A 13,909-nucleotide genomic window follows, 5' to 3' on the forward strand; every position below is an offset into this window, starting at 1 on the left:
CACACTTGAAGTTGGCACTAGAAAAAAATTGTCTGCAGGTGCTATTACTTTACCATCTAAGAGTCACTTTGCTATGGGCATGCAAGGAATCAAGGTGATGTCCTCAGAGCAGTTTCCTGGTGCTGGCGTGTCAGGAGACAGCTTTGATAATTTTGGAAACCACACAAGCAGTTCTTTAATGAAGTGGTCTCTGGTGGCTTCAGGACTGACACATGTGACAAACAAAACTGTCTCGGAAGACAGTCACAGGTTTTTCACTAGGAAATTCTTTAATATATAATATTTGAGCAAACAGAAACTATAATTAATAATATAACAAATACCCAGGTACTCTCTCAATACAGTTTAAGCAGATCTTAACATTTTGCGTATTTGTTCAAAAATTTGTTTAAAGAGATTAAATACCAAGGTAGAATTTAAGTACCTAATATACCCTTCCCTTCCCCCCACAAAAAAACATCCAGAATTTGATGTTTATTATTCCTGTGCATATAGTCGTTCAATTATTGCATCTCTATGCAACCATAAAATATCTACTTTTATTTTTGCTTGTTTTTTAAAGATAATACAAATTGCGTTAGATGGTATAAATCTTATTGAAACTTGCTTTTCTTGCCCAACATTATGTTGAGCATTGTTTGCAACAGCAAAAAAAATGGAAAACCACCATCGACAGAAAAATGATTAAACATCCTGTAGCACATTTATATAATAGGATATTGTACAGATGTTAAAATGGATGATGCTTTTCAAAGAACTAGCTTTATATTTTGCATGGAATTTCTTCTGCCATACATTAGCAGACTTTCTGGGAGTTTTTCTTAAAAGTGTTTCTTTTAAAAGAAGGACAGGGCTGGATTTTGGTTTTTTTATCCAAATTTCTGTATTTTAAGAGCAGAGTTCGAACCATTTGCAATTATTCTTATTACTGATAGTTTTGGACTTGATTCTACTCTCTAATTTTATAATCATTCTTTATTCCTTGCTTCTTTTTTTTTCCTTTCTGCCTTATATCAAGTAGATACATTTTCTGTATTCCCTTTCTTTGTTGTTGTTCATTTGCTGACTTAGATGCTATAGGTTATATTTCTATTATTTTACTGATGATTCTTTGTGTTGCAAAAAAAGTTACAAAATTACAAAGCTCTGCCCGAAGACAGAATAGATCTTAGCATTCCTTAACTCCCTCTTAAATATCCCCTCTTCCATCTATAGCTTCTGTTTCCTATTTTAACGCAAAAAATATGGACATTATTTTTATGGTGACTAATTACTCACATTTACCAACATGCTTTATTTACTTGTGTGCTCACCATTAATTCCTGTCTCTCACACTTTGCTTTTGGGTTCACCTTTCTTCCTCTTGAGGTATGTCCCTTATACTTCTTTTAGTGAAGTCTGGAGTGCTAAATTATGTCATGGTAAACCTAAAATGTTTTTACTTTGCCTTCATTCATAACTAATAATTTAGCTATTTTAGCTATTATATAATGCTTTATTTTCCCTCAGCCTATGAAAGATATATCTTCATTGTCTTTTGGCATCTGCTGTTGCTAACGCAAATTTTGCTGTCAGTTGGTTGTCATTTTATTACAGGCAACCTGCTCGCAGCTCCCTTGAACATAACCAGCTTCTTATAGCATTTAATATTTTCTCACCCTTGACATAATTTGGAACAATCTCACACAATGCATTTCGGTATGTGTTTGGTATTACTTAGGTATGGCAAGTGAGGTGCATTTACTGTCTAGGAATTTGAGCCTTTAGAGCTGTTTATCTATCTTCCATGCTCTTTCATTTTTAAAATTGAGATATAATTCACATACCATATAATTCACCATTTGAAGTGTACAGTTCAGTGCTTTTTATTTTATTCACAAGGTTGTGCAATCATCACCAATTTTTTTTTTTTTTTTTTTTTGCGGTACGCGGGCCTCTCACTGTTGTGGCCTCTCGCGTTGTGGAGCACAGGCTCCGGACGCGCAGGCTCAGCGGCCATGGCTCACGGGCCTAGCTGCTCCGCGGCATGTGGGATCTTCCCGGACCGGGGCCGAACCCGTGTCCCCTGCATCGGCAGGCGGACTCTCAACCACTGCACCACCAGGGAAGCCCCATCACCAGTATTTAATTACAAAACATTTTCTTTTTTTTTTCTCACATCTTTATCGGAGTATAATTGCTTCACAATGTTGTGTCAGTTTCTGCTGTACAACAAAGTGAATCAGCTATATGTATACATATATCCCATATCCCCTCCCTCTTGAGCCTCCCTCCCCCCCCCCATACCATCCCTCTAGGTGGTCACAGAGCACTGATCTGATCTCCCTGTGCTATGCAGCAACTTCCCACTAGCCATCCATTTTACATTAGGTACTGTATATATGTCCATGCTACTCTCTCACTTCATCCCAGCTTTCCCTTCCACCCCTGTGTCCTCAAGTCCATCTCTATGTCTGTGTCTTTATTCCTGCCCTGCCACTAGGTTCATCAGTACAGCTTTTTTAGTTTCCATATATATGAGTTAGCATACAGTATTTGTTTTTCTCTTTCTGACTTACTTCACTCTGTATGACAGACTCTAGGTCCATCCACTTCACTACAAATAACTCAGTTTCGTTTCTTTTTATGGTTGAGTAATAGTCTATTTTATATATGTGCCACATCTTCTTTATCCATTCATCTGTTGATAGACACTTAGGTTGCTTCCATGTCCTGGCTGTTGTATATAGTGCTGCAATGAACAGTGTGGTACATGTATCTTTTTTTTTTTAAGTTGACCATTTTTTGATATAAATTTATTTTTTTTTTATTTTTGGCTGTGTTGGGTCTTCGTTGCTGTGCACAGGCTTTCTCTAGTTGTGGTGAGTGGGCTACTCTTTGTTGCGGTGCACAGGCTTCTCATTGCGGTGGCTTCTCTTGTTGCAGAGCACAAGCTCTAGGCATGCGGGCTTCAGTGGTTGTGGTGCGTGGACTCAGCAGTTGTGGCTCACAGGTTTAGTTGCTCCGCGGCATGTGGGATCTTCCTGGACTAGGGCTCGAACCCGTGTCCCCTGCATTGGCAGGTGGATTCTTAACCACTGCACCACCAGGGAAGTCCACATGTATCTTTTTGAATTATAGTTTTCTCAGGGTATATGCCCAGTAGTGGGATTGCTAGGTCATATGGTAGTTCTATTTTTAGTTTTTTAAGGAACCTCCATACTGTTCTCCATAGTGGGGTATCAAGTTACATTCCCACCAACAGTGCAAGAGGGTTCCCTTTTCTCCACGCCCTCTCCAGCATTTATTGTTTCTAGATTTTTTGATGATGGCCATTCTGACTGGTGTGAGGTGATACCTCATTGTGGTTTTGATTTGCATTTCTCTAATGATTAGTGATGTTGAACATCTTTTCATGTGTTTGTTGGCCATCTGTATGTCTACCTGGGAGAAATGTCTACTTAGGTCTTCTGCCCATTTTTGGACTGGGTTGTTTGTTTTTTTGATATTGTGCTGCATGAGCTGCTTGTATATTTTGGAGATTAATCCTTTGTTAGTTGCTTTGTTTGTAAATATTTTCTCCCATTCTGAGGGTTGTCTTTTTGTCTTATTTATGGTTTCCTTTGCTGTGGGAAAGCTTTTGAGTTTCCTTAGGTCCCATTTGTTTATTTTTGTTGTTATTTCCATTTCTCTACAAGGTGGGTCAAAAAGGATCTTGCTGTGATTTATGTCATAGAGTGTTCTGCCTATGTTTTCCTCTAAGAGTTTTATAGTGTCTGGCCTTACGTTTAGGTCTTTAATCCATTTTGAATTTATTTTTGTGTATGGTGTTAGGGAGTGTTCTAATTTCATTCTTTTACATGTAGCTGTCCAGTTTTCCCAGCACCACTTATTGAAGAGGCTGTCTTTTCTCCATTGGATATTCTTGCCTCCTTTGTCAAAGATAAGGTGACCATAGGTGTCACCTATATTTTGGGCCAGTACCATACTGTCTTGACTACTGTAGCTTTGTAGTATAGTCTGAAGTCAGGGAGCCTGATTCCTCCATCTCTGTTTTTCTTTCTCAAGATTGCTTTGGCTATTCAGGGTCTTTTGTGTTTCCATACAAATTATAAAAATTTTTGTTCTATTTCTGTGAAAAATGCCCTTGGTAATTTGATAGGGATTGCATTGAACCTGTAGATTGCTCTGGGTAGTATAGTCATTTTCACAATGTTGATTCTTCTAATCCAAGAACATGGTATATCTCTCCATCTGTATATGTCATCTTTGATTTCTTTCATCAATGTTTTATAGTTTTCTGCATACAGGTCTTTTGTCTCCTTAGGTAGGTTTATTCCTAGGTATTTTATTCTTTTTGTTGCAATGGTAAATGGGATTGTTTCCTTAATTTCTCTTTCTGATCTTCGTTGTTAGTGTATAGGAATGCAAGAGATTTCTGTGCATTAATTTTGTATCCTGCAACTTTACCAAATTCATTGATTAGTTCTAGTAGTTTTCTGGTGGCATCTTTAGGATTTTCTGTGTATAGTATCATGTCATCGGCAAACAGTGACAGTTTACAAAACATTTTCTTCACCAATAAAAAAAAATCCCATACCCATGAGAATTCACTCTCCATTCTTCTCCCTCCCCAGGCTCTAGTAACCACTAGTCTATGTTCTGTCTCTATATATTTGTTTATTCTGCATATTTCACATAAATGGAATCATACAATATGTGGCCATTTGTGTCTGGCTCCTTTCACTTGGCAAAATGTTTTCAAGGTTCTTTCATGTTGTAGACTGTATCAGTACTTTCTTCCTTTAGTACGGTCAAATAATAAGCTATTGTATGGATATACCACATTTTGTTTATATATTCATCAGTTGATGGGCATTTAGGTTGTCTCCAGTTTTTGGCTATTATGAGTAATCTTGCTATGAATATTTGTGGACAAGGTTTTGTGTGAACCTATGTTTTCAGTTCTCTTGAGAACATACCTAGGAGCAGAACTGCTGGGTGTTATGGTCACTCTATGATTAACATTTTAAGGAACTGCCAAACTGTTTTCCAAAGTAGTTGCACCATTTACATTCCCATCAGCAATGTATGGTGGTACTAATGTTTCCATAACATTGTCAACACTTCTTATTATCCATCTTTTTTATTCTTGCCTTTCTAGTGCATGTGAAGTGGTATCTCACTGTGGTTTTGATTTGCATTTCCCTAATGACTAATGATGTTGAGCATCTTTTCACGTTCCATTTGCCTATCTTCTTTGGAGAAATGTTTCTTCAAATCTTTTGCCCACTTTTTAATTGTCTTGTTTGTCTTTTTATTGTTGAGTTATAAGAATTCTTTACATATTCTGGATACTAAATCCTTATCAGATTTATGGTTTGCAAATATTTTCTTTCATTCCATGAATTTTCTTTTAGTTTTCTTGATAATGGAACATTTTTAATTTTGATGAAGTTGTATTATTAATTTTTCTTTGGCAGCTTGGGCTTTCAGTATTATATCTAAGAAACCATTGTCTAATTCAAGGTCATAAGGATGTTTTCTTCTAAGAGTTTTATGGTTCAAGCTCTTGCTTTTCTTTTTTTATATGGTTCCATCTGTACAATATGTTTGGTATAAAGTCCTAAGGACTATCTTCCAACATTAATTCTCTTTTCAGCTGTGTTCTACCTTGAGTTTATACGACCAACTTGTTTTTCTTTGTTTTTAAAAAATCCCAATGACTATATGTTTGTTTGCTTTTTTAAAATTATTATTAATTAATTTATTATTTATTTTTGGCTGCATTGGGTCTTTGTTGTGGTGCATGGGCTTCTCATTGCGGTGGCTTCTCTTGCTGTGGAGCACAGGCTCTAGGCGCACGGGCTTCAGTAGTTGTGGCTTGCATGCTTAGTTGCTCTGCAGCATGTGGGATCTTCCCGGACCAGGGCTCGAACCCATGTCCCCTGCATTGGCAGGCGAGTCCTTAACCACTGTGCCACCAGGGAAGCCCTGTTTGTTTGCTTTTTAACATTTCAGATTTTGGATTGCTTCTTTTGCATATCTCTGTTCTTGTTTGGCTTCAGCATAATTTTCCTTTATTGGTTTTAAAGGATTTTTATTCCTCCGTTTGGCTCTTTGAGTATCCTAAGACATATTTTAAGTTGCTTGACAGCCTGCACCAAGAGCCTGTGGTAGAGGCATGTGCACTGTGGGAGGTAACATGTGGCGTTCGTGAGGTCACAAGGAGAAACAGCGGGCTGGCTGTCATTATGAATGACGTGGAGGGCGTCTGCTAAACAAAGCATGGTTTATTATGTCAAGTGTTTTGAGAACGACCCACTCCACCTCCACAGGCTTTCAAGTGGTTGGAACTCAGATCCTGACACCCAATTTGGGACCACTTTAGACTGCAAAACTAAGGCCAAAGACAGGGTGGCTGAGACTCTGACTCAGAGGTCTTAGAATCCCAGCAGGCCAGCAATAGGTCCCTGGCATAGCAGGCGGGAACATGTTCGTGCAGATGTCCAGTATGTCAGAGGTCCCACCTGACCCAGGAATGTTATGACTTTACAAAGAAGAGCAAACACCATCACTACACACTGAAGTTGTTGGGTTTAGAAATGTTTTCCTCATGATGACTATAATCCTAAGAGCACAATAACCACAAACAGGGACAAGATGAAATGGGCTTCCAGAGACTACAGAGCAAGGTCTACTCAGTACTAAAAAAGTCAGTATAGTTGTATAGTTATAGTTGTATAGCTGTAAGTTAGTATAGTTGATACAAATCCAATTTCCAAGATGAGCCTTCTTCTGAGGACGGCTGCTTTCTACCTAGTCATAAATTAACTTGGATAATGCTCACTCACACACCAGGGCACCCGGCCTCATAAACATTTATGAGCACAAAATATGTGCTTGTCACCTCAGCAGGCACTGGGACAAAAAAGAATAAGACAGTCCCTACCCTTGAAAAAGCCACCGATCAATGGTTAAAGGACTTATAAGCAAATAATTATACGTCAGCATTAATTCTACCTAGATAGTTTGGAGAGACTGCAAAGAGAAATTAACCAGGGGAGAAAAGGGTAAAGACTGTTCTAGGCAGAGTGAGAGGCAAGTAAGTTCAGGGGCTACTCAGTGGACACTGAGTCCAGCTGTTGGACTGGGGTAGGGACACTGCATTAAGTTGAGGCTGAAAAGGCAGATGGACATAGATTATATTTCAGCTAATCTAAGATGCCACTGATTATAAAGTGAACTATTATTTCATGTACAATCAAGAAAAAAATGCTGTTAATTCAATTATAACACCCCATTGCTTGCAAAACATTCCTATTTCAGAGTAGCTACAACGCAAGTCACTGTCTCTCTTTGAATGGATGAAACATGGAAATTCCCCAAAGAAACAATGTAAAAGATAAATTAACATTAGAAAACATAGTCTTTTAAAGATAAACTAAATGCAAACAAAATATGAATATAATTTTTCTTATCAAATTAGTGAAGTATCAATGTTAGCAGTAGCAAGAGCAAAGAGAAAAGGCAAACTCATTGCTAAAAGTATAAAATAATACTACTTTTCTGGAAATCACTTTGACAATAATGGGTCAAGAACCTAAGTATGTACATACTCTTTGAGTCAGTAATTGTACCTACAGGAATCTGTCCTAAACCCATACTTACGGACTCAGAAGAAGACTTATGTACAAGAACGTAAAGTTATTAATGATAAAAAGGCAAGCTATATAAATGCCAGATTATTGATGAATACAGTCGGCCCCTTGTGTCTACAGATGTGGAACCTGCAGTGATGGAGGGTTAACTGTGGGTGACTTGAGTATCCATGGATTCTGGTATTTCTGGGTAGTCCTGAAACCAATTCCATGGATGCTGTATATAAATAAATTGTGGCATAATCATATGAAATGTTAGTCAATCGCTGAAATATTTTTAAAATATTTAATAACATGGGGGGAAGCTCATAATGTAATAGTAAATTTTAAAAGGGAGGAAACAAAACTCCATGTAGAGTATAATCTCAATCTAGGAAGAAAAAGGTATTTAAGAAACACTGGAAGGAGAGGTAATCTTGATTAGCTCTGAGTGGTAGCATTTTGGCAACATCTTTCCTTCTTTTAATTTGTATTATTTTTCGATTTTTCTACAATGTCCATATTTACCTGTTATAATCTCTCCTTCCCTCCAAATAAATGTGTTTTTCCAAGTTTTACTTGGAACCTAATTTGCATAGAGAATGTAAGCCTATGCATGGAGACAGTGACCAATAGGTACCTCTCATATTAAATAGTGATTACACAGGATTGTCATGAATGCTTAAAATTTTCTAGTAAATGTTAGATAGGATCCAGTACAGATCGTCCGTGACCTCCTTATTTCTCAATAGTAGATACTCGCTATGAGCACCCTCTATGAGTCAGTACTATGTTAAATTGATGAGTATTGTTTCTGATTCTTATTATCATGCAGACAGATGAGAAAACAGAAGCTCCAAGAAGCTGAATAAGTGTAGTGAGCCTGCACAGTGTGAACATGGCAAAGCTGAGATTTGAACCCAAGTCTCTCTCTCTCACCAAAAATTCATTCTTCCCCCTATGCCACCTGCCTCTCAAAGAAATACTTGCACAGCATGTCCCGATGAACCTTAAGGAAGATCAAGATTCTACTCTTTCCATCAGTGAGCAGGAGAGATTGTGAACCAACTATGAATATGTTATGTCCATTCTTGGGAGAACCTTACAAATGTGGATATCAGAGACAAAGCCCTCTGATAACATGGGGTCAACAGGATACACAAGGGGCCAGATTCCCCACTTATCAACTGCTAAACTCAACTCCTGAGAAACGGGTCCTCTCTGCTGTCTGTGATCAGCTAAGATTATGAAGCAACGATATTTACCCACCTGGCAAGGTAAGGCGACTAGTGGAGCTAGTGCTTGGGGCTGGTGAGCCATGAGAATGCTTCTTTGTGCCTGTAAAGAGGAAAGAGAGGATGAGAAAGAATAGGATTGTGGACAGACTTTTCAGACCGGTAAATGCTCACGTGCAATGTTATCAAATGATCCAAAAGTTTGGGTCTGAAGACAACATTGAGAAGAAGGTTGGGTGAGGGTGTGGAAGCAAAGCAGGGCATAGTCCATGGTCCAGAAAAGCCAGGAACACAGTACACGCACATATTACCTCTGTGCGTGTGATGGTTCTCGGTCTCCAGACTGGTCTGAGCAGGCAGGCGTGCACTTTAGGATCACCAGGGAAGCGTTCTAAATATGCTGTTACCTGAGCGCCACACCCAGAGATTCTGTGTTCATTGTACGGGGCTGGAGCTCTGGCATTTGGATTTTCAAAGCCCACCCCAGGTGATGCTAATGTGCAGCCAGAGTGGAGAACTGCTGCTGTGAAAGGGAAAGTTCTGGATTTAGAAGTGAGAAGTCAGGGGTTTGTCTCTGCTTTGTCCCTATAGCCTTTACTCCCTATTGGACCTCAAGCAACAAACTTGATTTCTCTGGAACCTCTGAAGAGCTGTGAAGATGAAGTCTTCATCTGCAAAACGAGGGAAATGACAACAACTACATCCAAGTGTTCTGGCGAGAAATAAAGGAAGCGAGGTGAATTGTTCTGCAAAAGAACATTTACACATATGTGTGTGTGTGTGTGTATGTTTGTATATATATAATATATGCCTATACACACATACACGTATATATTATTTTATACATCAATATATGTATACACATAAAATGCACATACACATATATACATATATATTTTATCTATAAATGCAAATATTATTTATTCATTCGTTTCTTTGTTTATTTGGCCATACAGAGTGGGGCAAAAGAGGCCTGAAGGCCAGAATCCAGCAACATGACAAACGCCTGGACTCTGAGCTGGCAGAAAAGCAGACAGAATTCTCAGGCAGAGGGTAGGCATGATTTAACGTCAAGTTATTTGTCACAAGTCCCCTGAACCTACGCAAACTTTTTGTAAAGTCTACTTTCCATGCAGAGGCCTGGCGTGAGTGGAGGTTGTGCTAGTCTGAGTGAACACAGTCATGGGTAAAGATAACAAGAGGACACACTGACTGATCTCGGCATCAGATGAAGCAGGAACTTGGGGTCCAGGTGAGGGATAAGCTTTCCCAACCCCGGAATACCTGGTGAGATGTGAAGATATACACTAGGGATGGTGTTTGAGACTGTTCCATTTTAGTCTTAAAGAACAGGGTACTACCCCTGACATTCTGTGTTACTGTTAATTATTATTATCATTATTATTAGCAGTGGAAGTACCGTTAATAGTGTTAGTCATAGTAGTAATAATAGTAAAAATAGAGAACACGAAATTAATCCAAACACCTCAGACCCACAAAAACTGTTAATTTGCACGAGGTGAGAGAAGTGATATCTGGCAGAACTTTTAGGTCTTCATTTTCCAGATCTTGTAGATGCCCTGAATGTAAGAGTTGGGTGATTTTTATAAATATGGCTTCCAGGGTCATTTGCTGACCCACTGAAGGGGAACCTCCAGGGAATGGAGCCACAAGTTTGCAGGTCAACACGTACCCCAGACGGGGTGCTCAGACACTAGAGGTAAAGAGATTTACCCAGGGCTTCCCTGGTGGCGCAGTGGCTGAGAGTCCGCCTGCTGATGCAGGGGACGCGGGTTCGTGCCCCGGTCCGGGAAGATCCCACATGCCGCGGAGCGGCTGGGCCCATGAGCCACGGCCGCTGAGCCTCCGTGTCCGGAGCCTGTGCTCCGCAACGGGAGAGGCCACAACGGTGAGCGGCCCACAAACCGCAAAAAAAAAAAAAAAAGATTTACCCAAAGTGATAAGTGGGGTCCGGGCCAGGGCTGCCTCACTGCACAGCTCCAGGGGGTGCCACTCACACTGTATCCTACAGGAAGGATGGTGGACCTGAGTATGTACCAAGCCAGCCCCGATCAAGGGCACTACCAGGGTGCAGATCCATAGCCATTCCTGACCCACCAGAAACAACCTGTGTCCCACTGGGTCCACCTCCACGGTGGGGAAGCCAATGATTCAAAGTGTTTATCCCTCCACTCACGGGACGTTTCACTTGTCTCACTGTCCCTTTCGGATAGGGTTTCTCTCGACAGATGCACACTGATACTTTGTCACATCGTTCTTTGCTGTCCTGTGCATGGTAGGATGTTTAGCAGCATCCCCGGCCTCTACCGCTAGGTGTCAGCAGCAAACCCCCTCCTCACCCCCCAACCAAGCCCCCCACCGTCGTGATAATCAAAAATGTCCTCCAGACACTGACAAATGTCCCCTAGGAACAAAATTGCCCTCCGTTAAGAACCACTGCTTTAGGAAGGAGGCAGAGTTTAGGGTTTTTTATTCAGAGGTGTGACTCACAATTTGGCCACTTGGTCATTAGCATCAGTCACTGTCACATGTCAGGCAGCTACCATGTTCTAGGCACCATATTAGTAACGGACAATTAAACGTACGTTAGTTATCTTTTCTGATACTAACTCTCTGATGATAGAATGATTCCTAATTTATGGAATTTGGAGACAAAGTGTAAGTAATTTTCACAAAGTTACTGAATGTTGGGGGGCAAAATTTAAGCCAAGATCCTTCAGAGTTTAAACCTAGAGAAACTTTTCCCAATGACTCTTGCTATTTCTTGACCAATCCGTTATCCAGGTTTCCTTCAGGTGCCGTCTTCCTAGATTTGCCTACACATAAGAACTACCTGGGATTATTAACAAAAAGGAAAAAAACCCCAGATTCCCCAGCCCAGCCAAGCACCAGTGAGCCAGCATTTCTGGAGGGGCATGGACCTTTCACAAGTGTCCCAGGTGATTCTGATCTTCAGGGAGGCTTGGAAAACCTGATGTGATAGAAATTTCCTTCTTTAACTGCTGGAAAATAGGGCACTCTGCTTTCCACGGATACCCTCATGAAGCTGAGAGATCAAATGTAATGTGACCTAAATGAGCACTTAAAAAACTGCAAAGCACTGAATGACGACAAGCTTTTAATGGTGTTACCTGCAGAAATATTCACTATTGCCAGGTTATTTCATAGAAATGCTTGGCGCAATTAAAGTCACCTATCAAGGGACTTCCCTTGTAGCGCACTGCTTAAGAATCCACCTTCCAATGCAAGGGACACGGGTTCGATCTCTGGGCCGGGAAGATCCCATATGCCATGCAGCAACTAAGCCCGTGCGCCACCACTACTGAGCCTGCGCTCTAGAGCCTGTGCTCTGCAACAAGAGAAGCCACCGCAATGAGAAGCCCGTGCACAGCAACGAAGAGTAGCCCCGCTCACCGCAACTAAAGAAAAGCCCGCATGCAGCAATGAAGACCTAACGCAGCCAAAAATAAATAAAAATAAAATAAATAATTTTTTTTTTAATGACCTATCATGAGCTTCCCAAAGCCTGAAGCTTGATGGATTTTTCTTGGGGCAGCTTTTCATTCCCTTGGTGTCTCCTTTGCAGATAGTGAATGAGACAGAAAACTCTGGGGGCCGTGGGTCAGTGGAAAAGCAGAGCTGCAAGCCCTCTACCAATGCGGTTATTTTCTCTGTATGCTTGACGAAATGCCCAATATATCAGGAAAAGGGAGAAACCACGTGCGCCTCTCCTAATCGTGAGTCACAAACAGGTAGCAGGCAGAGACGCATAAAATAAACCTGTTGGCAATTTCTCCAGACCATCAGGTGGCTCCATGGACCACTGGGGGTGGTTAGGCTCTGAGTCAGCCTCCCATGGGCTCCCTGTTAAGTCAGATTGTGTCCCTGAAATCATCTTCCACTCCATAGCCACCAAATAACTTATCACTTTACTCAAAGTTCCGTTCGTGGGAATAATACTCAGCTTATCTAAGTTTCATTTTCTAAAACCCTTCACCCTCCCTTGCTCCCATTCCCAGGGAACACATCAGAAATTGAGCTGGAAGATCCATGTTCAGATCAGCTTTCAAACTGACCCCTACTGTTCCAGGCTGGTGGACACATAAACCTCACTCTGGGATTTATTATAGAAATCTACCTGGGATGCTGCTCTGTGAGTGACTCAGAATTCACTCTGTAAGTGCCTTTCAATCCTGGCTCCACATTAGGATGGTCTGGGGAGTTCTAAAGAAAATATGCTGATACCTGGGCCTCCCCCTAGACATGCCGTTTCACTGATCTGGGATGGGGCCCAGGTAAGCCTGTCTGCAGCCAGGAGTGAGAAGCAATGTACCCAGTGAATACCTGTGGAAGACATTTCTTTCAGCTGTAAGGGAAGTGTTCTTTCTTCTGAGGAACTGGCGTGCTTTATCCTCATGAATGATGTGAATCTTGTAAATGGTTTCTTTTCATTTTTATTTAGGTTTCCCGGAAACTCAGACCCAATTTATGATCTAATGCTGGGAACTGGGGAGGCCTATTCAGCCTGCATGACCGTACACTAAAGTTTGCCTTGTTTGACTCAATCTACACTAGCTTGACTTCCTGCCTCTGGTTTTATTCTGCAGCCTTCATTTTTTAAAAGCAAATTGGTCATATTTATGTGATTTTAGACTTCTGAAATATTTTGTAAATGAGGTAAGGAAAATAAAAACATGAATAAACAACTGCATCAGTGCTGACATTGTGCTAAGTTCCATTTTCCTCATCTATAAAAATTTAAAAACATCAATTTCAGGATGTCATTGTGAGGACAAAGTGAGAGAACTTAGCAAACTGAAGTGCGACAGAGTGTGTGTTATCAGTTTATATTCAAAAGAAAGGGGTGTGTGTGTGTGTGTGTGTGTGTGTGTGTGTGTGTGTGTGTGTACAGTAGCTAATATGTCATCTTTGGGAGAGAAGCACTTTAAGGTCACGCATTACATTGTCCTTGACCCAGAGCATGTGAATGTTCAAGGAGTAAACAACCCAATCAGTCAGCTCGGGGCAGAGATG

At 40.6% G+C, this 13,909-nt stretch overlaps 1 protein-coding gene across 4 annotated transcripts in view; it reads right to left on the reverse strand.

The window, feature by feature from the left end:
• PDE1C (phosphodiesterase 1C) overlaps nt 1–13,909 on the reverse strand; it is a 600,432-nt gene that overhangs the window by 18,856 nt on the left and 567,667 nt on the right. For all 4 annotated transcript variants that reach the window (XM_073809804.1, XM_073809805.1, XM_073809806.1 and 1 more), the window contains one exon: nt 8,889–8,957. In XM_073809804.1, coding sequence (XP_073665905.1) covers nt 8,889–8,957 — 69 coding nt within the window. The remainder of the gene's footprint in view (nt 1–8,888; nt 8,958–13,909) is intronic.

This window comes from Tursiops truncatus, chromosome 9, assembly GCF_011762595.2.
Source record: "Tursiops truncatus isolate mTurTru1 chromosome 9, mTurTru1.mat.Y, whole genome shotgun sequence".
Taxonomy (NCBI): Eukaryota; Metazoa; Chordata; class Mammalia; order Artiodactyla; family Delphinidae; genus Tursiops; species Tursiops truncatus.